The sequence below is a fragment of the Pelodiscus sinensis genome, chromosome 7, assembly GCF_052426305.1.
Source record: "Pelodiscus sinensis isolate ZL-2025 chromosome 7, ASM5242630v1, whole genome shotgun sequence".
Lineage (NCBI taxonomy): Eukaryota > Metazoa > Chordata > Testudines > Trionychidae > Pelodiscus > Pelodiscus sinensis.
In genome coordinates this window covers 36,607,254-36,632,053 of record NC_143058.1, presented here as the reverse complement: position 1 = coordinate 36,632,053, position 24,800 = coordinate 36,607,254, and the positions used below count along the sequence as shown (strand labels likewise).

The window sequence follows — 24,800 nt, the reverse complement described above, 5'->3', positions numbered from 1 at the left end:
GGCACGTTGGGCGCTGCCCCCGGGCGCTGGGCTCATGCACAGGCCCGCCCGTGGGGCACACGGCGCATGCGCTGCCCAACCCGGCCAGTGCTGCTAGTGCACGCATGCATGGCCCTGCAACCGTAGGGGCAAGGGCGCTGCTGTCCAGCCACTGTGGGAGCCGGGCGCGCAGCTCCTAATGGCAGCTGCAAGGGATGCCGTGGGTCCCTTACAGCTGCCATCTGGGTTGGCGCCCTGAGCAGCTGCCCGGCTTGCCCATGCCTCCATCCAGCCCTGCATATAGACATATCCTCCATGAACTTATTATTTTATGAACACAACTGTACTTTTGTCCATAACAACCTCCCATGACAAGTTCCACAGGCTAGTTGTGCTGTGCATTGTGTGAAAAAGTACTTCCTCTTGTTGCCTTAAATCTGCTACTTATTAATATCATTGAATTTTTGTGTATTGTGTGAAAGGGTAAAAAAATAAAACTTCTCTATTCACTTTTTCCACATCATTCCTGATTTTATAGACCCCCCCCAATCAATAACTCCCTAAATGTCTCTTTTCTAAGTTGAACAGTCCTTGTCTTTTTAATCTTTGCAGAGGTTGTTGGGATGTGGGTGGGATAGGAATCTATACAGAACTGGTCATGGGGGTGCACAGAAAAGATTAAAAAGTGAAGCATGGGACTGGCCGCCTGCGGACTCAGGAAGATGGCTCAGTCCTTTTCGTTTGGAAACCGAACAGCCCGCAGGAATCGAAACCGAAAGCGGCCGGTTGGGGAAGCTTAAAAGCGCTGTGGTCAGCTCCAGCTCAGCAAAACCTCGGAGGCACGGAGCGGGGTACCTCGGAGAGACGTGCCCAGCCAGCAGTTTCACCCGTCCACCAAGCTGTTTGTGTGGCTGCACTGGCGCCCAAGAAGAACCGCAGCCACCTGCCCGCTCCAAGCAGCTAGGAGCTGAGTGCCGGAGAAGCTCGGGACCCTCCCTCCTCCCTGGGCACTGGAGACTCCCGGAAGCGACTCCTAACTGCCCCAGCTGTGCCACTGAACCTGGACGCAGAGAAGATGTCGGCCCCCTCCCGCGAAGAGGAGTTTATTTATCTGATCTCCTGCTTTAGGACCCGGCTCACGCAGTACATACGGGTGGTGCCGGTGCTGGACTGTCTGGACACGCTGAGCGTGCAGGAAAAGGAGCGGATCCGGGCGGTCGCTCGGCAGGGGGGCGAGCAGCAGGCGGCTGGGGAGCTGCTGGAGGTCGTGGAGCGGGGCTGCAAGGAGCCGGGCTGGATCCAGCAGTTCGTCACCGCGCTGCAGCAGGGGGGCAGCGATATGGCCGTCTGCTACGTGAACCCCAGCCTGAGCCAGCTGCCCTCGCCGGCGGAGGAGGCCGACCACGACATGTGCGTGAAAATGGTGCAGCTGCTCTATGGCACCCTGGTGGACAAGCTGATGAGCCCGGAGGTCACTAACAAGTGTGTGGAGAAGGGACTCTTGCAGGATGAGGACCATGAACGGGTAGGTCGCTCTGCCCCCCTCCAGGCTGCCCCAGGAAAGCTGCACCCAGGCCGAGCCCTTCTGTTTCCCGCCCCGCCCCCGGAGAAGCGCTGGCTCTGGGATTCCTTCCCTGCAGCCCGGGCAGCCGACCCTGGCCTTCCTAGCCTCCCGCCAGCTGTGTGGTGACTTCGGTGGCCACCACGCTTCTGCAGAACTGTGCTTCCTCCCAGTGCTGGGCGAGGACTGCCCTGGATGATTGCCCTAACTTGTACATCTCCCCGTCACAGTGTTCCCAAGGGTCTCCCCATTCCTCTGCGCCCTCATTTCCTGCTGCCCTCTTCTCCCTCCGCCCCCAGTTTCCCCTAATTGCCCCTTCCAGTAAAGGACGGTTTGGCCCCTTGCTACAGCTCAATAGGGTTGGGGGCTGATTAGCTGCCAGTAGCAAAAGGAAGGGTCAATGAGAAATCAGGACCCTGAGAGGGACAGTCCCCAGGGGCAATAGGGAGAAGCCAACATTCCAAGTCAGCGTGATTGACGGGAAAACCGGCTAATGAGGGAGTGGGAGGGGGCCATCCTTTGTGTGAGCTGGAATTGCCTGGTCAGAGAGTGGGGCCGAGCTAAGGAGAGACCAGGGGCCCAAACTGAGCTGAGGAGCAAAACGGAGCCAATCAGAGAGCACCAGGGAGAAGATCCATGCTGGGAGCAGGGCTGCAGCAACTGGGGTGAGAGAAGCAGCTCTGGGCTGAAGGTAGAACAGGACCCATGCTGAGGAGGGTGGAGCTGGGGCTGGAGCCCACTGGAGTGGGATGTGGTGAACAACTGGGGCCAGCAGGGAGTGGGGGGAGGGCAATGGTGAGTACTGGGGAAGGATGCAAGGAAGGCACTGGTCATGTGACTTCCTCCATGAGACTCCTCCCCATGCAACCTCTAGCCCAGGGGAAGTAGGGTTGCCAGGTATCCAGTTTTGAACCAGACAGTCCAGTATTTGAGCTTTCTGTCCCAGGAAACAAATTGAGAAAACGTAAATGAGCAAATTTAAGTGTCCGGTATTTTCTAAATAAGATGGAATGTAGATTGCAATATAATGTCAAGTGTGTCTGGTATTTTTGTTGAAATCATCTGGCAACCCTAAGGGGAAGTCCCTGCCTTTTCTTGCCCTGCCCCTACTCCACCTCCTCCCCCAAACTCTGCCCCTTCCAACCTCTCCTGTCCCTATCTGCTCCCTCCCTGTCCTATTCCATCCCTTTCCCCAAATCCCTTCCCACAAATGATGTTGATGGGGAGAACTAACGGAGACCTGGCATCTGCAGCAGGGGTCAGCCCCTCCCTCCCTGTACTCACAGGCATCAGAGATGGCAAGCAGAGTGACCCGCCTGCAACCTTCTCTGCTCCCTGCAGCATTGCTCTGCTTCTTGCCACTGGTGAGTGTGGAGGACGGGGGAGTGATTCCACTCCTTCCACAAGCCTCCTCCACTGAGCGATACAGCTGGGAGTCAGAGAAGCAGAGTGTGCTGGGTCTTGTTCACTCTACTTCCTGTTGTGGCCTGTGAGTGTGGGGTAGTTCTGACCCCTGAAGCCAGGACCCTGCTAATCTTCTGGTCTGTTGCTGAGGGAGGAGATTTGTGAAAGGGGCGGAACCGCCCCCTGCAATCACCAGTGGCAGGAAGTAAAAGTGATGCAGCTGGGAACCAGGGGAGCAGAGTGGGGTGGGGCCAGGTCATTCCACTGAGGGCTGACCCCTACTGCTAGCTGCAACGCACAGGGCATGGGACAGTTGGACAAACCATCCATAGGAGAGGACAGCTCTGCCTGCCAGTCCCTTGCTTGTCTCCTCTCCCCCCAGCATTTGGGGGGAGACATATGACCCTTTGTGCCCCACTCACGTCACTCCTGGAGGGAGAGGCCCTGAAGAGAGGGCCCAATGCAGAGACACCCTTAGCCAAGAGTTCTTTCAGGCTAGACTGGGAAGGGAATCATATCCCTGATGGAGAAGCCGATTCTAGTAAGAAGAGTCCTGCCACCTAGAGCCTGAAGATGTGTGACCATGATCAGAGCAAGTATCCAACCCACAGCATCCCTGCAGCAGTCTGGGCCTGAGAAGGGGGCCTTGGATGTCTAAGGAACAGAGTGTGAACTTCCCTTACATTCCAGAGACTGCCACTCATGATGTCCTCTGCCTCAGAGTAGAGTTATGTGTTTTCCTTTTAACCTTTCCCATTTTTTCTTTATTTTTAAAAAATTGCTGTTTAATACATTTCATTTGCTTTGAACCTTATATAACGATAAGGGAAGCATCCAGTGCAGAGAGAGCACCCCGAAGTGGGATCACCCAGTGTCCCACCCATAGAATGGTTCATGGAGATGGTCCTGTGCTTTGGGGCTTTCAGAGGTGTTAGAGTGATCACCATCATATTAAACTGTAGCCTTAGAGAGATTTCGGTGGGGAGGGGGACCAATTCTCTTTAGAGAATTCTCCTCTGATGGTGGAGATATACTGTGTATTTTGCTTCCATAACTTCAGCCCCCACTCTGTTGACAAAGAGACAGTGTTCCTGATGTACTGGCCAGGTAAGATAGCTGTGGGAATCTTTGACACATGCTGATTAGGTGGCTGGTGCTGCTAAATTCTGCCTTTTTTCTGTATTTGAGCATGGAAGAATAAGCAAAAGGGACTTCAGCTGGAAAAGATCCTTTCTGCTGGCTAGCTGAAAAGTCTTTGTAAGAACTACTAAGGCCAGACCAAGTTTTTCTAGTTCTTGAGGCTTTTCTTGCAAAGGTCTGTGCATGAAGACCATTTCAATAGTTGATATACCTACTAGGACAGAAATCACACTGACGCTTTGTAAATACACATTCAGCAAGAGCTTTCAGTCTTGTTAGAATGACCTGTGTGAATGCCTTTCCAACAGCAACAAGGACTTCCTCTGTAGATGCCACACTCACTCTTATTTTCTTTGTTTATATACAGTGTTGTGGTGCTTGCATTCTTCATGGCTTGTGGTACTCTTCATCCCTTGGGCAGGAAACAAGATATCATCCATATGTTTAAGATAGTCTGTCCTATTTGTTTTAGTGGTTAGCTGAGTTCCTCTTTTCCTATAGTCTTTCTTGGTGATAGGGAAATTTTCAGACTCATTTATAGATGGTTCTATATTGAGTTCTTTGATAGTCTGGAGGCTGGGGTACTTTTTCAGAAAAAGTGGTTTCATGTGACTGTTTGTGATAATATTGCATCTGTTTGCTCCTGTCTGTACTGATATCTCCATTGAGACATTTGAGTGAGGCGGTCATCTTGGCTGAAAGACTGTTGTGCTTTTGATTCCATCATACATACCTCTTAGATGTCCATTAAAGGACCTTTGCATCTATTCAGCCAGATGTAGCTAGTCTGAGTGAACTAATCTGCCTTGCTCTTTGTTGCAATGTGCTGTTGGCCACTCTGAGTTTAGCGCTTCTTTGATGGTGGAGATACACTGTGTATTTTGCTTTCATAACTTCAGCTCACTGTGTTGACAGAGACAGTGACTCTAGTGTACTAGCCAGATAAGACAGCTGTGGGAAGCTCTGACACACGTTGATTAGGTGGCTGGTGCTGCTCCCTTCTACTTCTTTCTGCATTAGAATATTGAAGAATAAACAAAAGACTAGTGGAGAGTAAGCCAAAAACCCCATCAACATAGAAAGATTTCTAACACAATTTGTGTCATAGGGACTCCTTAGGCAGACAGAGTGCCCTAAGAACTTTTCAATACCCATCCAATAGGAGGCGAGAAATGTGACAGACTTATATGCCAATGATGACAGCAAAGCTACCTGTGGTAGATATTGTACAGATATGTTACATTCTGATGCTGCAACAGATCCAGCCTTGAATGCTAGTAAGTTTCTGACTGCTAAACACTCCCTATGTTCATGGCATTCTTGTTGGCTTTTTCCATGCCACATGCTGTCCTGTATTTTGCAGAGAGAAGATGTATCTCCTCGTTTGGTCTGAGAGAGAGTGTCTATATCCATGTCAGCCTACTTTTGCTCTCTGGTAGTGATTGTGGATTTTCTAGGGGGGGTTGAGCATCTCTAGAACATTGTCTTTGAATTCCAGCAAGGAAGTTGGAAGACGGCAGTCTTCACACCTGAATCTCTGGAACATACACCAAGATGGGAGTGAGGGGAGAGGGAATAGGACAAAACTGAAGTATGTGCTTGACATGCTCAAGTCCCATGTTTAGCCTCAATCATGTGCTTAAGTCCTGTTGATTTCAATGTGATTTAATCATGTTTAATTTTGAACATGTCTTCACATGCTTCCCTGAATAAAAAACTTGGATTGTAAGCACTTTGGTCTCTTATTCTTATTATGTGTTTATATTGTTACAAGCAGAAAGGCTCTAAAAGTGCCACTGTAATTCAAATAATTAGTCATAGAGAAGCTATAATTGGTGTGAGCGGGTATTTTTCCTATTTTTAAAATGGAGATGGCTGCTGGAATTTATAATATATGTCTACAAGTAAAATGGTAAAATAAACCAACTAACTAACCACTCTGCAACAAATGACTTCAATAGCTTTTTTCATATAACTTCAATGCTGAATATTTTTCTGGAAAACAAAAAGATCCTGTATCAAAGCTAATATCTTATCTATTTTATCATTACTGTGAAGGTGATGAAAAGTGAAAGACTTTGAAAATCTGGTTTACCGTTATGTACTTTTTTAACACTACAGGTAGAACAGTGAATACATTAATTCAGTGGTTCTCAAACAATGGGCTGTGGAGAACTGGCCACATGGAGCTGGTTGCTCCTCCAAACATCCTGGTTCTTCACTGTAGAAAACTATATACCTGGAAACCAGGAGGAGCCAACCTAGCTAGCTGTGTCTTCTGGGGTCCATTTTTGAATAAGAAGAGGAGAAGAAATAGGAACTGCCTTCCAAGAACACAGAAAGTACGTTCAAGAGTAGAGGATGATCAGGCGACAGGGAAGCATTGGCAAAGGAATAGGAAGGAAAGGGGACAAAGTGGTGGAGAAATGTATGAAGGGAAACAGGAGAAGATAGAAATGGAACAGAAGGGGCTGGAAAAGGACATGAGAAAAGTAACATTAGACACTGCAATTAACATTCTAAAAAAAGGAAACCATCCACCAAGCTAAAATTCATAAGTTGTTCCATGGAAACAGTTGCTTTAGTTGCCATGGAGATATTATACAATTGTAAATGGGAAAAGATATGCCCATCCCCCAACTGTGAAAGAGGGGAGATAGACCATGTGGTCCATCTCTCAGTTCAGGGGAAGGGTATGTTTGTGCACACAGGCACACCACAGAGGGTGTGTCTAGACTACATGCCTCCTTCGACGGAGGCATGTAGATTAGCCAGATCGGAAGAGGGAAATGAAGCCGCGATTAAAATAATCGCGGCTTCATTTAAATTTAAATGGCTGCCCCGATCTGCCGATCAGCTGTTTGTCAGCAGATCGGGGCAGTCTGGACGCGATGCGCCGACAAAGAAGCCTTTCTTCATCGGCACAGGTAAACCTGGTTTCACGAGGCTTACCTGTGCCGATGAAGAAAGGCTTCTTTGTCGGCGCGTCGCGTCCCGACTGCCCCGATCTGCCGACAAACAGCTGATCGGCAGATCGGGGCAGCCATTTAAATTTAAATGAAGCCGCGATTATTTTAATCGCGGCTTCATTTCCCTCTTCCGATCTGGCTAATCTACATGCCTCCGTCGAAGGAGGCATGTAGTCTAGACACACCCAGAGTGTGGTCATGCCTTGGGTTTAGTCTGCAACCAGCTAGGCTCTTCAACTTCAGTACCTCTTTTTTCAGGGCTGCCTACCACATATTTTAATATATACCACTGGTCAGACTGTTGCAAAGAAATCAGTGATGCTGAAACTCACAAAGTAAGAGAGGTGACAATATATTATTCAGATTTTGAATAGGATTTAAAGCTTTATCCTGTAAGAAGCATGTGTGTGAAGATGGACAAGGTGACAATGCAATAAATCTCACCTTATTAACAAACAATTGTCTCGCCTCTTTTGTATTTTTATCTATATCTGTGTGTATTCAGACTTCAGGGGGGAAAATCTTCTACCAGAGTTCTGTACCTTTTGTCTTTACTATGCTGTTTGAGCCTTTTAAAAAATGTTTTGAGGTTTTAATCTTATTTTGAGGATTTGATTTCCCCTTTTATTTTAACTAGATCTTAGCTGTAATTGCAAATCATGGGAAGAGAGATGGTGCACGGGAGTTGTTAAGTAGAATAATAAAGAAGAAAGACTGGTTCTCTCCATTTTTGGATGCCCTGCGTGAAACTAAACATGGACACCTTGCAGATGAACTATGTGGAAATATACAAGGTACTGGTAATTATGACTGTTTAAATTATGACTGTTGACCAGTTTGCTTTTTGTGTCTGTACTGAGTTCTTGTGCCTAATTCCAAAATTGACTTCAGTGGGAATACTTATTTAAGGATTACTCATATAAGGGTGTCAGGATAGGGCTCTTATTTCTTATTCAAGAGACTTTTAAACACATAACCAGACAAATAACAAATTTAGTGAAGAGTAACGATTTAAAATTATAATTCAGTTGCATATTTTTACCCAACCTTTATTAACTTTGTTTTGAATACAGTATTTTTTAAATCCATACAATTTTCAGCACAAAGGCGTTCTGGAAATTGTTTTTTATCAACACAAAATGACAGAGTTTTATCCACAAAAGTTTATGCCCTAAAAAATCTATTACTCTCTAAAGTGCCATAGGTCTCCTCATAGTTTTTGCAGTTACAGGCTAACATGGATACCTCTCTGAAACAAAATAACAGTTTCAGGTTTCTTGCACATTAGAAAGGTTCATGTCTTCCTAAGAACTACTAGTTACAAATGCATGTACTCTTGAAGCTCTCCTGTATAGGTAAGATAATCAGAGGTCTCAAATATTTAATACAATAGAGGAAACAAATACTTAGTTCATTCTTGTAATTGACAAAATTGAAAGAGCCTTAGTGTTTCAGCTGCTAGTAACTATATAACCACAGAACGACTGTAATGTTTTAGGATCATCCTTTCCATATTGCTGACTGGGATTCTGCAACAGCTAAAACAGCAGCAGCAACCCAGATGTCTCTTCTAAGATTTAGACTGTACCAAGCACATACTGGGACATTTTAGAAGTTTTTAGGGCTTTTAGAAGTTCACGGCCAGATTTGTTAAATCTACTTGTCCAGGAAGGTCCAAATTTTTTTCCATCAGTTTTCTGAACTGTCTCCCCATCCCCATCTTCCCAGTTTGAACATCTGAGGAAACACTAGCTCTAAGGAAATGTATGTAGTTAGCCTCACCTGGTGAATTTCTATGGCTCTGATTAGAATAGTCCAGGCTTCTAATGGGGCATCTCCCTGCTAGTAGCAGGATCAGCCAGATCCCAGCAACCCTGGGCAAGCAGCCACTGGTTGCAGGGATTAGCAACCCAACCACCACCCTATGCCCAGTGCAGGACAGTGAGCAGCTAGGTAGAGCATCAAGGAGTCACCCCAGAATGATGCCAGAGCCAGCTAATAGCATATTTGTTCCTAAAGTTCATTCCATACAGCAGCTTTCTCAGATGTAAGTTCTAGTAACCAGGACACTTGCTGTCATTTATGTAAACAGTATAATGCATATTCCTCATATGTAAATTCAGGTATTGCATTATTCAGTGTACAAACTCCAGATTTTTGAACATTCAGCTTTAATGTTAGTCTATGCAGATACTGTGCAGGATGAAAAATGCAATAAGGCGTTTATTTGGTGCACTGGTGAGGCCAGATCTACACTACACACTTTAGTAAAATGACATCATTTAATAGTGTGAAAAATCCTTACCACTGAGGCTGACTTGCCCACTTTTTCTATATGGCTACATCTAGACAGCAAGCTTCTTTCAGAAGCTTTTCTGGAAGAGATCTTCTGAAAAAACTTCTTCTGAAAGAGAGCATCCACACTGCCAAAACGCATAGAAAAAGCGATCTGCTTTTTCTAGCTATCTCACTTTTAAGCTGTGATTACTATGGACGAAGTAGCCACCTGGGCACCTGTGCTTTTTCCTCTTTCCTCTTCTTTCAAAAGAACTCCCTCTTCCCCGTCCACACACGCCTTTTTCCAAAAGTGTTCTTTTGGAAAAAGGCTTCTTCCTCATAGAAGGAGGTTTACCAATGTCAGAAAAAACCCTCTGTTCTTTGGTTTTTTTTTTTTTTTTTTTTGAAAGAACATGATTTCAGTGTGGACGTAAGTGAAGTTTTTTGGAAAGTTTTTTGTAGACATAGCCTATGGCTCCACAATTGTAAGGACAACCAGTACTCTAAAAGACTCTCCATTATTGATGAGTAGTCAAGAACATTGTTAGAAAAAGAGAGGTGATAAAATTTTGTATCTCCACCCTCTGTTCCCAAATGACTTTTTAATGGAAAACGGCTTATTGAAATTGTATGCAGACAAGGACCAGTGTAGGGAAAATAAGAGAAACTTTATTCATTTATTTACATTTTTGTTTTTAAAAAGTGGGCTTGGTTTGTAGGATTATTGGATTACTAGTGTGGAAAACTCCAGAGTGTAGTTTTCTCCTGTGTTTCTGTTTAGATTACTCATATGTAATTCACAAACTGCTTTGTTGTTACTGATGAGTATTCTGACATTTATGCTCTTGGTGTACCCACACTGAAAACTAAAAGTACCGCAAGGGATGTGTCTCAAAGAGGCATGGTCTTTTCATTGAAATGAATGCAGATCAATGACAGAACATTATTAGACTAAACTGACTATTATGTTTTCTGTATTTATGACCCACGTTATAATACTGGCTGAATCCTGCTCACCTTTATGTCCATGCCACCCCTTTCACTTTAGCAAGTGTATACAAGTGTAATGGAAAGCAGAATCTGGTGTGTTACTTTATTTACAGACCTCAATACATCAAATACTTTCTAGAAATGGTGACAGTAAGTATTATAAACATAGTGAGTGCAATTTTTCAGTGTACGTATCTGAAAATATCATCTATTCTAAATCCTATATTTGGACTAAGGATGTAATAGTGTAGTCGATTAACTGATAAGCAAAAGCTTATAGGTTAATGCTCTAGGCTACATGCATTTCTCCCCCTCCCCCTCCACCACCACCCTGCCAGTAAATTTTTTAGCAGGCTGGCCAGCAGCCTGGCTCAGTCCTGGCTCTCGCTGGGTCCGGGACCTACTCCCACTGCATCTCTGCATTTAAAATGTATTAGGAGCCAGGTGAGCAGGTAGCCCTGATCAGTTCTGGCTCGCACTGGGTCTGGAAGCTCAGCTGCACCATTCTCCCTCCTCCCCCCCCCCCCCCCCCCGATAGGCAGAAGCACAGGGTGACAGGCAGCTGGTCCATGAGGAGAGCTAGAGGACAGCTCCCACCTGGCACCCCGTGCTGCTGCCTCTGTATCAGAGGCAGCAGCACGGAGTGGCAGGGGTCTCCTCGGGAGTGGGGCCGGAGCACACTGTCTGCTGGCCCCACCCTCAGGGACTATAGAACAGTCGAGTAACCGATAATTCATGAGGTTAATCAACTATTCAATTAACCGATATTTAACATCCCTAATTTGGACCCGATATTTAACATCCCTAATTTGGACCCTAAGTCAACACATTTACTTCCCTACGTGCTGACTCAGACATGGAAATATGAGATTAGGATTTCTATTTAGTTGCTTGCGTTTGGAGAGTGGGCTCCATGTTTCAATGAAAACAGCTTATTTTGTAATGCAGTTCAAATTGTGTTACTTTTCTAGAAACTGAAAATAAGGAAAATGAGATCAAGCTGCCAGCAACTACAGATGAGGATGTGGAGGCTGAAGAGCCACTGGCCTCTGCAGTAGGGGAGGAGTTGAAGCAGAGAGATGAAATGAATGATAGTCTGGCCAATGAGAGCATTATATTAAAAACATCTTTTGAAGACACTTCTGTAGTTTCAGGTAATTGAATAATTGGTACTTTTTGTTTTAGCATTTCACATAACTTGACAAACTTCTGGCATTAGAAGTAGCTTGAAACCAAGATATGTCAAACATCAGATATAAATTTGTTTCCAATGAACTCTAGCAGTGCTAATGGCATAAATGAAAAAGAGAAAGTATGCCCCTCTGGTGGAAGTAGTAAATTCCCATCCCACTCCCCAATGCATATTTACAGTAATATAAACAACTTATGCATTTGGGGGCAAATTCTTCAGCCTTTGTTCTGTCCTTAGGTAAAATTATCACTTTAATATAATGAGAGATCCAGCACGATAAGGCATGATTAAAAACTGCCACACTTGAACTGATTAAATAAATGCAACTAGAAAAAAATCTCCTTTTGAGGCAGCAGTCGGGGGTCCAGGAGCAGTTTTGTTGACACAAGGTAGAATGCTTTGGAACAGGCCCACCTGAGCCAATCTGCACTTCTCCTGATACTCTTTCCCGGGAGAATCAGTCCATGGAACCTGTGCACATTTAGAGTGAACATTTGCTACTTTAGCTTGGTCTTCATGATTTTCTCATGTCTGATTTAAGAAAAAGAGCATTAGTTTTGTCTTCCTCCTGTTTGTAATAAAATATTTAAAAGGTATTTGAAAACCAGCTCCAAGATGTTGTTTGAATAAATGTATAATTCTCATGTAGGTTCAACAATTATCACAAATTACAGGTTAAATCAGCCCAGCTCTATGTTAGAAAATGTTTGCTTGTATAGTTACACTACTATAGCTGGTGCAGATGCAGCTTGTACTAGCAAAAGGACGTTTATGCCAGTATAACTGTGTCTCCACTAAGGGCTTTTGCCAGTAATTGTTTAACAAGTGAAAAATGTTTTAACTTTTTAAGGGTAAATGTTTTTGGTATAAAATAAACAGCAGCATCAAACTTAACTTACTAAATCATATAAAAACACAGATGAGTAACATTTTTAATTACTTCTATCCCCATTGTTTATGTGAATTAACTTTTGAAAAATGTGTCTGGAACCATAAATAGCAGCAATACAGGTCCATATGGGATTCAGTGATTCATACATATGTTTGTGAGCTGAGAAGTGTTTCCCACCTGTTATAGGTTCAAATAGAGCTGCAGTTGAGAGTAATGATAATGGTCAAGATAACTGCCTCCATATATGCTGATCCAATTGGGGATTTTAATGGATTTCCTCATGTGAATAAGGCAAAGTAAGATTTGGGTCTGAAAACTAACCCTTAAACTAGGGATGTGAATGACTAGTCGACTGTCTGATAAGCAAATGCTTATCAAATAGAGCGACTAGTCGACTAGCGTGTTGACTATCAGAAAGAGGCAGCAAGGTGGGGGAAGAAGAGGGGATGCTTCAAAGCAGCAGCGGTGCATGGAGCCCGAGGCCAGCTGGGGGCTCCCCTGCTAATCACAGGGTACATGCTGCGCTGCCACTTTGAAACACCGCGTGGAACCTGATACTGGTCTCCCTGCAGCGTTTCAAAGCGGCAGCACAGCATGGAGCACAGGGAGCACGGGGCCAGTGGGGGACTGCTTGAATCCCCCACTCGCCTCATGCCTCCTGCAGCATTTTTGCCTTTGAAGCAAGTGTTGTTGCTACACTTGAGAGGCAGAAGTGTCCTTATCAACTAATCAAATAATCGATGCAAATTGCCTCGACTGTTCAATTAGCCAGTTAATCATAATTTTACATCCCTATCTTCAACAAAGATGACAAGACAGCTCCAAAGGAGTGCAAAAAACATGTCACCAAGTGTTTTAAAGTAACTGGTGGATTGATACCCACATAAAAAACATGTATAGGTAGTCTCGCAGAGATGCCCAAGTACATAATCGTCCTACTGAACTGAACATATTGCACTTCCTTTCACTTTTAGAATGCATCCTTCTAGAACAGGGCTCAGACACAGGGACATACCCTGAGAGTTGCTATGTTTTCATGCAGAGTTACCCTGGAATCTTTCCCTGGGTGTTGCTCCTAACCTACTTTCCATCCACAATAACTGTTTCCTTTTATGGTGATTTTAACCTGGGCTGTCTGGCCAAGATGAGACTGTGGGCTAGAGCAAGGGTTTCATTTTCACTCAGGATTGTAAACTATCCAGATTGTAGTGAGGACACAGGCTGAACCACTTGAGTGGTGATAGTTTTCCAGTGTCTGCAATGGTTCCCTTCTATGTTCCCGGAAAGACTGGCATTAGAACGGTCATACTGGGTCAGACCAAAGGTCCATCTAGAGTAGTATCCTGTCTGCTGATAGTGGCCAATACCAGATGCCCCAGAGGGAGGGATCACAACAGATAATTCTCACATGATCCCTCCCCTGTCACCCACCTCCAGATAAACAGAGGCTAGGAACACCATTCCTATCCATCCTGGCTAATAGCCATTGATGGTCCTAACCTCCATGAATCTATAGACAAGTTTTCCTATAATTAATTGGGCAAGTATCATAGAGCAGCTCAGTTTCATGCAGTACAGAGAACATGGGATGTGCCCTAGACTTCCTAGTGACTCTCATTGGTGAATGCAACTTCAGTGAGGACCCAGTAACGTTGGGTAGAACTTTTCCATTGTGCTATCTCTCACCCAGTCTCCTTAAAAACAATTTCAATTGTGTTTGACAAGATCTGTTTTCCATACAGTTAGGTGGTTAATTGTGCTATAAATAGATTATAAATTCTGTAAAATACTGCTGTAGGGATTGAGAGAAGAAGTAGCTGTTGTATGCTGTTCTCCATACATGGATTGGAGCCTATTGATTTATGTTTTGCACTATGGACCAGATTTTCAAAAGTACTTTTCACTCAGCTACTCCCTTTGTGACATGGTCCCTTTGTGACTTATGGCCATTGAATGTTGCTTTCTTTTGAAATCCAACCTGACCATTATAAATTGATTCCACTGTATTCCTTTTAAAAGGAAGGTTTCAAATTTTTCTTACAAATGATTCTCTGATTCCCTTGTCTTAGAAGCACCTCACATTGTTTTATTGTGGCAGTCCAGCTGTTTGGGTTAAGAAGCTTGTTACATTTTGATTCCAGTACTTTCTCCTTGTATGTTTGTCCATGTGTTCCACAAATGTATTTTTCAATACCCATGTTATCAAAAACATAAGGGAGGCCTTATTCTCCATTCTCTTGTACTACATGTACAAACATTTATGTCTGCAAAGTGGGTATAAAAAGGCAATGTAAGGTGTAGTGAAGAGTAGGAGACAAAAAGCATTATGAGGGAAAGAGAATAAGGCTGAGGAAAACTGTCAGAAAAGGTTTACTTTTTAAAAAATAATTTATGAAAAGTACCAACATTAAAAAATTGAGAATGTTCATTTACCTGAAAAACCATCTTTCACTTAGGAACATAAGTTCTCTTTAATTTTTCTTCTAATGGGTTATCTTGAGGGAGGACTTTGTATTGTATATTGTAGCTTGTGATTTAAATGTTAGCACAGAGAATATGTTTAGGTTTCTTAAGGTCAGATTATGGTGGTGCCCTTAGGGCTGTGCCTGAAAACCTACACCCATCCATGACATAGTGGAACAGCAGATCTCTTCACTGGGAATAAAGAGTCTTTTTTATATGGTCACTAACTAGAAGTTAGACCAGATGATAGTGGCCATTCTAAAGGCTTTCATTGAGTGGTTAGCAGATTCATTCCAGGCCTTAGTGAACAAGTGTTCACGTCACAAAGCTGCAATCAGTACTTGTGTCCTTGGTTGGTGGTCTCATCAGAGAAGACAAATCAGGACTAGGCATTGATGGTGGCTGTCCAGGACAAAGTTAAAGCTTGCTCTAGTTGCCTCTATTTTATTTGTTTTGTGGACAAATAAGAGGGATTAATTTCTGATAATCATCTTAAAAGAGAACAAAACCAAGCTGTCATGCAGTCCCCTGCCCTGGGACATGTTGACCATGAAGCAGATTATGTCTCCCCTGCCACACACACACACGTATTACCAGTATGCTTGTACTGTATGTTTTTAAAAGTAGAATTCTAAGAAGAAAGTGTAATTTTTCTTTACCAGGAAGATCTAGAATTAATTTTTTAACAAAAGCTTTTTTTTAATATAATGGGCATTTTGTTATGTGGATTATTTATTGACCACAGAAGAACAGATGCCTATGAGTAATAATGGATTATTTATTCAAATAATAAGTATTATTGATCAGGTGACTGCCTTGTATCTTTGTGTAGTCATTTAAACGTGTGCAAAGTGGATGCCAACACTACTCTCCTGACTTGGTACTTTGCTACACTTACTTTGCACTTATTTTGTACAGATAGAAATTGCATAAATAAGCTGCAGGACAGTGGGAACTCAGGTTATGTGGGGTAGTTCTTTGTCCATTTAGACACCAAAATAGCCATGCATTTTTTTAAATAAACCATACTGTCAAGCTTACAATTTTATTCTGCCATATTATTGTCCTCCAGCAGAGGGAGTGCTTAACATTGAAATAAGCCTGTCATACCAGAGATTTTCATTGTAGTGTTTAAATCTTCTAATAGGTATAACATAATTGTCACTTTCTAGTTTTATTTTCAAATTGTTTAGTAGGTTAAATGTTACCTCTTTGCTTTTAAACTATATGAGAAGACTTATAAGACACCAATGTAAAAGTCACACTTTGGTCTGCTTTGCTTGCTTGTTTTTAAATCTACTATAGACACAAATAATACCTAAGATTATGCTGGATGAAAAAGAGAACAAGGGGGAACGGATTTCTTTCTTCAGTTTTCATAATTTGTTCATTTGGCAGCACGTAGGCTACGCCTATGCTGCAGATCTTTTCTGGGATATCTCCAGTATCTCAGAAAAGCTTTGCCGTGTCCAAGGAACACGCCTGCTTTTCAGAAAAAAAATTCGGATAAGCGGACACGTTCTTTTGCCATCCTTGTAAACCTCACTGTATGAGGAAAAAGGGATGTGGCGAAAGAGGAGATTTTTTTCAGAAATTTGGTGCTGTGTAGACACGCCAAATTTTGGAAGAGGCTCTTGCAAAAAAAAAAAAAAAAAGCCGAAAAAGGTACGCCAATTGCGGTTCATAATTTGTATATCTTTTTCCGACTTTTCTTTGTAGTGTAGACACAGCCTCAGTGTAAGTCATTTTCACTTTTTTTCCTTCCTACAGTTAGTCTAGGTCTGCTGTGGTTTGCAATTTGCGTATCTTTTTCCGCTTTTCTTCTGAAAGAGGCTTTTCAAGCATTTGACCCATCAACATAGGGCCAAAAGTTTGGAAAAAACCCTCTTTTGGAACATCCCTTCTTCCTTGTAGAATGAGATTTACAGGGATGCTGAAAAAATGTGTCTACTTTTCCTAATATTTTTTTCGGAAAAGCATTCCTTGGACGCGGCAGAGCTTTTCTGGTATATCTGCAGTATCCCAGAAAAGCTCTGCAGTGTAGACATAGCCTTAGTCAGTATTCCTAATCTTCCATACTGAAACAGTTAGGTATGAAATATTATTGTTAAAATTAAATTTTAAAAAGGGAGATTCAGGGGCACATGTAGCAAAAAAATAAGTTAAACACAGTTTCAAAAACTTAGATTTCAAAGAGGAGTCTTTTTAACATTTTTGAGAAAATTCACTAATTTACTACAAGCAAGCCGAAGTTTATAGAAAGAAGGTTGTATTGCCTGAAGTTGTTAGGTCATTACAACCAGGAAGAGCATGCTATGCTATGCTATAACTGTAAGTTATAACTGCTTCACCTCTACTGTGTTTCCTTATCTTTTTATAATTGACCTTGTATTCTTTTTCTGTAAGAAAATAATTTGTACTATCAACAGTCCTTGTCTGTAGTTTTAGTAACTGAAAAGTAGTATGAAAAAATATCAAAAGTAAAATTTTATTTTACCTTCCTTAATGTCTCTTGTAACTTCAGTTGAATATTTCCCACACCTGAAGAAGAGCTTTGTTTAATCTCAAAAGCTTGTTTCCCTCACTAACAGAATTTGGTCCACTAAAAGATATTTCCTCCTCCACGTTGCCTCTTAAATATCCTAGAACTAGCACTGCTACAATAACACTACAGTCAGTTGAATGTGACATTTTTCACTTTCTGGAAAGTGACCTAACCTGTGGTAGTGTTGTTTGCTGTAGGGAGTGGGGTTAGCTCCCATCCTGACAGGCTATGGCTCTTAATACATTAAAAGGCTGGTGCACAGCAAGGGGGGCCCTGCTCGAGCTGGGAATACATTTAAAAAGCAGAGGCACGTCTGGAACTAGGCGCAAGCTGGGAATCAACTGATTCGTGGCTCGCTCCCGGTCCCCGCTACCTCACTGCCTTCCCTGCCACCTGGAGAGATGGTGCTCGGGGAAACTGGCTTTTAAGCTGGCTCCCCCAGCACTAGCTCCTGCCTCCCCCTTGCTGCCTCTGTTAGGCAGCTTATTTTTATGCTATTTCAAAATAACTTGTTTTGTAATTTGGTGCCACATTTCAGAATAACTCGCTATTCTGAAATGCCCCATAATCCTCATGGAACAAGGGTTACCAGGACTTTGGAATAAGCAGCCTGTTATTTTGAAATCCGCTTCAATAGACATGGAATAACTATTTCCGGAAACTTCCGGAATCCCAAAATAGCTCTGCAGTGTAGACGTACCCTTACAACTGGAAAATTGTCCTGTTAGGGATAGGCAGCAGGGAATCTTCCAATGACATTGCTGATTCCATGACATCTGCAACTCTCCCCCTGCACACCACAACTTTGGTATAGGGAGAAGGAAAAGCTGGGGCAGGCAGAATTCTTGATTCTCCTTTAGATTGCCAGCCACCATAGCCTGTTGCTGCAGGCAACTTGTCTTAGAGCATCCCTCTGTTCCTCTGATTTTTGACATGCTTTTGTTGAAATACAGTGTTAACTGCAAGCAAATATGGAAATATTCTTGTGTCATAAAACACTTAGATTTATGTTAATGTTATCTTTTACAGAATCTGAAGTCAGTTTGCCAGATGCAAGTGTCAGTAGCTTAAATGAAAGCCTGGGACACAGTAGCACCACTAGTGGTGATTCAGGTATGATTTCTTTCTGTACCCTAGTAAGCGTGAAGATGAGCACATTGTACTATGAATGAAGTTTCATTGTGAGCTCCAGCTTAGTTCATCAGCTATATGGGACAAAGGCTCTATTTTCATGTAACTGTGGGATCCTGACTGGAGCCTTTGGACTCTTCTATAATATAAATGGCTAATAATATGTGATACTGTGCCATAAAATATTTCATCAGTTGCCTTTTCTACAGCAGCCCTCAAAATAAAGTGCAAAGAGAGCCAGTCCTTGCTCAGCCCCCGAGGAAGGCAGTGCGAGGGAATGAATTTTAGCAGCAAGTTGATAAGTTATGTTTTGAGGGATCTAAGGGCTAGGAATGAGATTTCAGGAGCAGCTGTGTGACTTAGTGTAGTAGATGACTATTGACACTGCAAATTAGAGGGACCTGTGTTCCTAAATCACTGAGAGCCAGTTACACAAAGGTATTTAGGCACTTCTAGCCAATGTTTAGGAACTACTGACATTCACAAACTCACTGATCAGCTGCCACCTATGTCCCAAACAAAAAAATATAGATAGTATCATGAGATTTTGTGGGCACAACCCACTTTTTCCGTTCTTATACCATGCCTCTCACAAGCCAGTGCTATCCATGTCTCAATAACTAAACTAATGTGATAGCCTAGAGAGGTCATCTCCAGCATTTGCTCATTCTTTTCTGCTTGTCAATCCTGTGCAAAATGTCTCTGAGAAGTTAGATGTAGAAGCACTGACCCACATTCACTCCCTATTTCTCATTCGTTAGGTCCTCTATTCAGATAGTTTATGGAAACAACTATGAGGCAAAGCAGCTTAATTGTCAATACCATCCCCTTACTAGCCAGATCTTCATAGCCCTTCAAAGGACCCAGAGCAAGATTTTCAATTTAAGAGGAGGAATGCCTTATGCAGGGACTTGTATCAACATCTGCAACATCCCAGCTGAGTGCCCTACCTATCAGGCTATCAAATATTTTGGGGACTGACTCTCTTAATCTTCCTCCTGGGATTGTTACATTTAGTATAAATTACTAAATATTGACTGGGCCAGTGAGGGACTGATTCTAAAGCTCTCTGGTTAAGAGGTAGGGGAGACAGGATCAGGTCTGCTGAAAATCAGACAGAGCAGAGATTTGAACTTGGGTCTCCTATATCTTTGCGCCCCAACCATTTGGCTCTCCTTGTTCACATGTGTGCTTTCACTCTCTCTTCCTTTGCTCTTCCCCCGCCCCAGACTTTTTGTGAGAAACTGTTCTGTTTTGAGGGAGGCACCAACCTTTGGCCTATTAGTAAGGAACTTAAGGCCTGGATTGTTAGGTATTAGGCAGCTAAATAATTTTGAGGCCTTAGGTCTTGTTCCCTTCCTCTGCATTTCACTCCCAGCTAGCTTAGGTGGCTCCCTGCTCAGCTTGCTAGCTTTGAAGGATCACCGCTTTCAGTGTCTAACTCTTCCAGTACAATACGTGATCTAGGCACCTAACGCAGGGCTGAGAATTCTACAAGGCAGAGGGTACCTTGGGGTTAAGCGCAGGTTACAGCATGAGCCGAGCAATGCCTAAGTTCCTTTGTGGATCACATCCTTAGTCACTTCTGAAAATCGCTCCCTGGATCTTGCAAATGGACATGACTGTGCAGAGCTCTGTCACATCAAAAGGAACCCTTTTGTCTTCAGGGATCTAGCCCTAATAAATATTGTCCCTGGCTCCCCTTTGTATGGAGGCTGGGAACAGTCTGGGTGTCCAAATAGGACCAACTGTCATAATCTATCTAATAAAGCCATATAAAGGAGTCATGAAACAAGTATTGGTAACAGGAAACCTTCAAATGGGGCCTGATCCAACATCAATGAAGTCTATGAAAAGATTCCCATTCACTTCAGCAGGTCAGGCCATCATGTTGTATATGTTCAAAATGTACAAACTAATCACTCAGGCTATGTCTAGACTACAGGGTTTTTCTGGGATACCATAGATATACTGAAACAAAAGACAGGACTATGCAGCATTTTAAAGACTAACAAGACGGTTTATTAGGTGAAGAGCTTTCGTGGGCCAGATCCACTTCCTCAGGTCTGGCCCACAAAAGCTCATCATCTAATAAACCGTCTTGTTAGTCTTTAAAATGCTGCATAGTCCTGTCTTTTGTTTCAGCAAGACCAGACTACATCTCTAGAGGTAAACTGAAAAACTCTGCCACGTCCAGGGAATGCGTCTGCTCTTCCACTTTTTTTTAGCAGAAGAGCAGACACAATCTTTCGGAAGCCCTATCTTCCTCCTTCCACAAGGAAAAAGGGCTCTTCTGAAAGAGGAGGTTTTTTTTGAAATTTGACCCAGTTTCAAGTAGGAATAAGAGATCCTCCGGAATAGGGCTTTATTCTGGAGGATCGCGCCAGTCTGGACGCTCTTTTCCGGCTTTTCCCCAAGCCGGAAAAAAAGCGGCGGCCATGTTTATTTAAATCCCGCGGGGGATATTTAAATCCCCCGTGCATTTCCCTATTCCAAAGTTCTAAATTAGCATGGCTATTCCGAAGAAGGGGCGAGTGTAGACACAGCCTATATTTGTTAGGTGAAGATAAATTATGTTTTTTTAAATGAGAATTGTATTAGCAAACATATTTTAATTAAGATCTTTTAAAAATCCTACTGTAGATAGATCAAGCCGTATTTTTAATCCCGCAGGGGATATTTAAATCCCCCGCGCATTTCCCTATTCCAAAGTTCTAAATTAGCATGGCTATTCCGAAGAAGGGGCCAGTGTAGACGTAGCCACAGTGAAGACCAATAAGAGCACAAAGAGAGAAATCTGCTGCTTATGACAACATTTGGTATTTTAAATGAGCATCAAGGTGCTATAATACTGTCATCAGTGGTTTACTAATAGTGTCTTACAGCAGTCAAGTTTGTATCCTTCACTTCATTTTGATGGATATTCAAAGATAATTTTTCTTTAAAAGATAAAAATAAAATAAATGGAGGCTAGGCAAAGAATGCAAAGCAAGGAATACTGATTGTGTGAATAAACCCAGCACAGCAATTTATATGAGCCTTTCAGAGAAACAGGACATAGCATTAAGAACATTCTTTAATGTTTTAAAATCTATATATTTATCAAAAAAGAAGAAAAAAGACACAGAAGAAAGAGGAATATTTTTCTAAAGTGGTTAAGTTTGAGGATTTCGAGATATTGAAAGTTAACCAAACAGACAGGTGATACGATGCTAGTTTCAATATGATTAATCTATTGGATTTAGCCAAGCAGAAAGCAAACAAATGCACTTCCTCAAAATGGAGCAGTAGTAGTAGTTAGATGACTATTGCCAAGCACTCTCTGGTGTGAATTTTCCTTTGCTCAGATAGGTCTGCACTCACACTAAAAGATAAAACAAGCGAAAAACACTTAGAAATGGAACCTGGATGTTTCCATCAGCAGTCTTTTCTCAAGGTTCATTAAGTTCTGTTAGTTTAGTTTTATTTAATGGAATCAAATACAAAAAATGGGACACTTATTTTATGTGAAATGTAACTGTGATGTTAAAAGCCTTGCAGTTCTTCTTCTAGGGTGCATCTACACAACACCCAAAACTCTACACACTACACAAATTTTGCTTATCTTATTTCAATTGTATTTTGAAATAACATGCTATTTTGACACATCTCTTAGCCCTCGTGGAACTAGGGTTACAAGGATGCTGAAATAGCACGCCTGACATTTTGAAAAATATTTCAAAATAACGGGTGTGTTTAAAAGACGTAGGGTAGCTGGTATCCCAAAATAGCTCCACTGTCTAGAAGTACCCTTAGTGATTTCATCATAATGTGAGAGCAGGGGCTGAGTTTGGTTTTTTTTTGTCTAGTGGAATATTGTCATTATCTTTGATGTAAGCTCTTTGAGAACATTTACAGAATGCAATAAAACTCTGGTTGAAAATAAAATAATAATTCTTAAATGTGTATATAATAGTATAAAAATTCTGCCTTTTAAAATGTAGTACTTAATAGGCTTGGTCCTGTTCCCCTCTGTCTTTGTCTTGTGAAATTAGCATTAAACCCGTAATATCATTCAGATTATGTCTATACTTCAAACTGAAGTGTAGTTACAGCATCGATTGAGATACTCCTATTACAATGGCTAAAAATAGTAGTATTGATTAGGTGGCATAGGCATCAGCATGGACTAACATTCCAGGTAGAAGTACACTGAGACACAGGGTATATACTCACATTGCTAGCCCTTGATGCAGCATCTGTGATGATTTTCCAGCCATGCTAATGGATATGCCTGCCTGTGCTACAATCACACGTCAGACTGCATTATAGACATAGCCTTGGGAGGCAAGTGAAGGTGGGATTGATGCATGGGTAGATATTTCCCTGCCAGCTTTCATCTAGCTAGCATGGGGAACAGCAGTAAAGGCATGGCAGTAATGTAATTAATGTGGGATTATACCCATCAATGAAAGTTTAGCAGTAATTCTGGATATGTAAATTTCCAGAATCTTGCATACTTATTATGGACCAAATTTTTGGTCCCGTACAAAGCCCAGATAAATGGGATTTGGGGTGGTGGGGAGACAGGGAATACTGTGATGGCTGGCTGAATACAGAGCAGCAATAGAGCTGTACAAAGGCTACTACTTCATCCCAGCTGCCTTAGCAACTCTGGTTACTATATTCCCTCCTCACACAGAGATTGTGGGGGTGGATTCTTAATTGGTGGGTAATACACCAAAAAACTTTGCTGCATGCTTAGACGGATAGTGTCCTCATAGAGTCCTGTGGTATGCAGAGATTGTTTCTTTTAAATTCCCTCAAGTAGAATCATACTGTTTTACAGCATTTGAGGACTTAATTTTGCTGCCCCTATTTGGAGGATTTGGCTCTACAAGTGTTAAGTAATAAAGTAACATATATAACTAGTTTTGCCTATTCCAGGGATGGGCAAATACCTGCCTGCGGGCCAGATCCGGTCCACCAGGATTAGTTCTGGCTGGCCCCTGCTGCTATATTTACCTGCATGGCTGCTGATACTGGTGAATGCAGCTTATGTTGGCCATGAATCGCCATTCCCGGCCAGTGGGAGCTGCGAGAAGCAGTGACCTGGTTCACGCCACTTTCTGCCATTCCCACTGGCCAGGAATGGCAATCCGCAGCCAACATGATCTGTGATCATTGGTACCTGTGGCCCTGTAGATAAATATAACAGCAGAGGCCTGCCAGGGCCTAACCCTGGCTAACCACTGGTGTTATTGCCCACCCCTGGCCTATCCCCTAATTATGTTTATTCTGAATAAGTCTCTGACTGGGTAGCTTTCAACCCAGGAAGTTCCTTAGATAACTAGACATGGTCAAAAATTTGACTTTATTCATCTAAACCAGATTTTTATATTTAGTAAAAGGAAAATTCTGCAGAATTGCATAGGACAAAAGCAGTTACATGGAGAGGCCTTCATTTTCCTCAGAAAACTTATGTCATGGTTAAACTTGCATTACATTTAAACTGTGCACATGTTATTTGTAGAACTTGCTGGTGATTTCCTCTATTGAACTGTTGTATTTTCCTTCCTCTTAGATGAAGATGATATGGACAAAAGAGCTTCCCCAGAACCAGAGCTGATTCTCCGAGATTATCAAATGGAGGTTTCAAAACCAGCACTGAATGGACAGAATGTTATAATATGTCTCCCTACAGGCAGTGGTAAAACCAGGGTGGCTGTTTACATTACCAAAGAACATTTGGATAAGAAGAGAAGAGCATCAGAGCCTGGAAAAGTTATAGTACTTGTGAATAAGGTATCCTGTGCCATTACGACAGGAATAGTATTATCATAGAAATGGGGGCTGGAAGGGACCCCAAAATAGCATTTATTCCAGCCCCTGAGCTGAGACACGGTCTTGTATACCATGTTAATATTGATCTTTTAAATTGAGCATAAATCAATATGCCAATAAACTCACTAAATCAAGCTATATGAAAGAGGGTCCTGATTCCAGATTTTGATCTTCATTACACTGGTATAAATCCAAGGGACTGCCATTTACATCAGTACAACAGAGAAACTAATCTGCCCTATCAATTATATAGAGAAAAATTACTATTATCTGTTTTACTAATAGTAGTTACTAATGACAGTTAAGGTTATTAAAATGGAAAATATATTTAAAAAAATCAAAGTGCCTATTTCATCCTTATATTTTTGATACACGAGTGTGATATTGAAAGCCATTTGCACCATTTCACTTTTCTTTGTAGACACATTTTAGCC

At 42.5% G+C, this 24,800-nt stretch overlaps 1 protein-coding gene across 1 annotated transcript in view; it reads left to right on the top strand.

Annotated features, from left to right (window-relative positions):
* The first annotated feature begins 744 nt into the window (after positions 1 to 744).
* IFIH1 (interferon induced with helicase C domain 1) overlaps positions 745 to 24,800 on the top strand; it is a 44,789-nt gene continuing 20,733 nt past the window's right edge. The window contains exons 1-5 of the mRNA XM_006114847.5: positions 745 to 1,504; positions 7,691 to 7,847; positions 11,292 to 11,474; positions 18,442 to 18,525; positions 24,107 to 24,327. Coding sequence (XP_006114909.3) covers positions 1,055 to 1,504; positions 7,691 to 7,847; positions 11,292 to 11,474; positions 18,442 to 18,525; positions 24,107 to 24,327 — 1,095 coding nt within the window. The 5' untranslated portion in view covers positions 745 to 1,054. The remainder of the gene's footprint in view (positions 1,505 to 7,690; positions 7,848 to 11,291; positions 11,475 to 18,441; positions 18,526 to 24,106; positions 24,328 to 24,800) is intronic.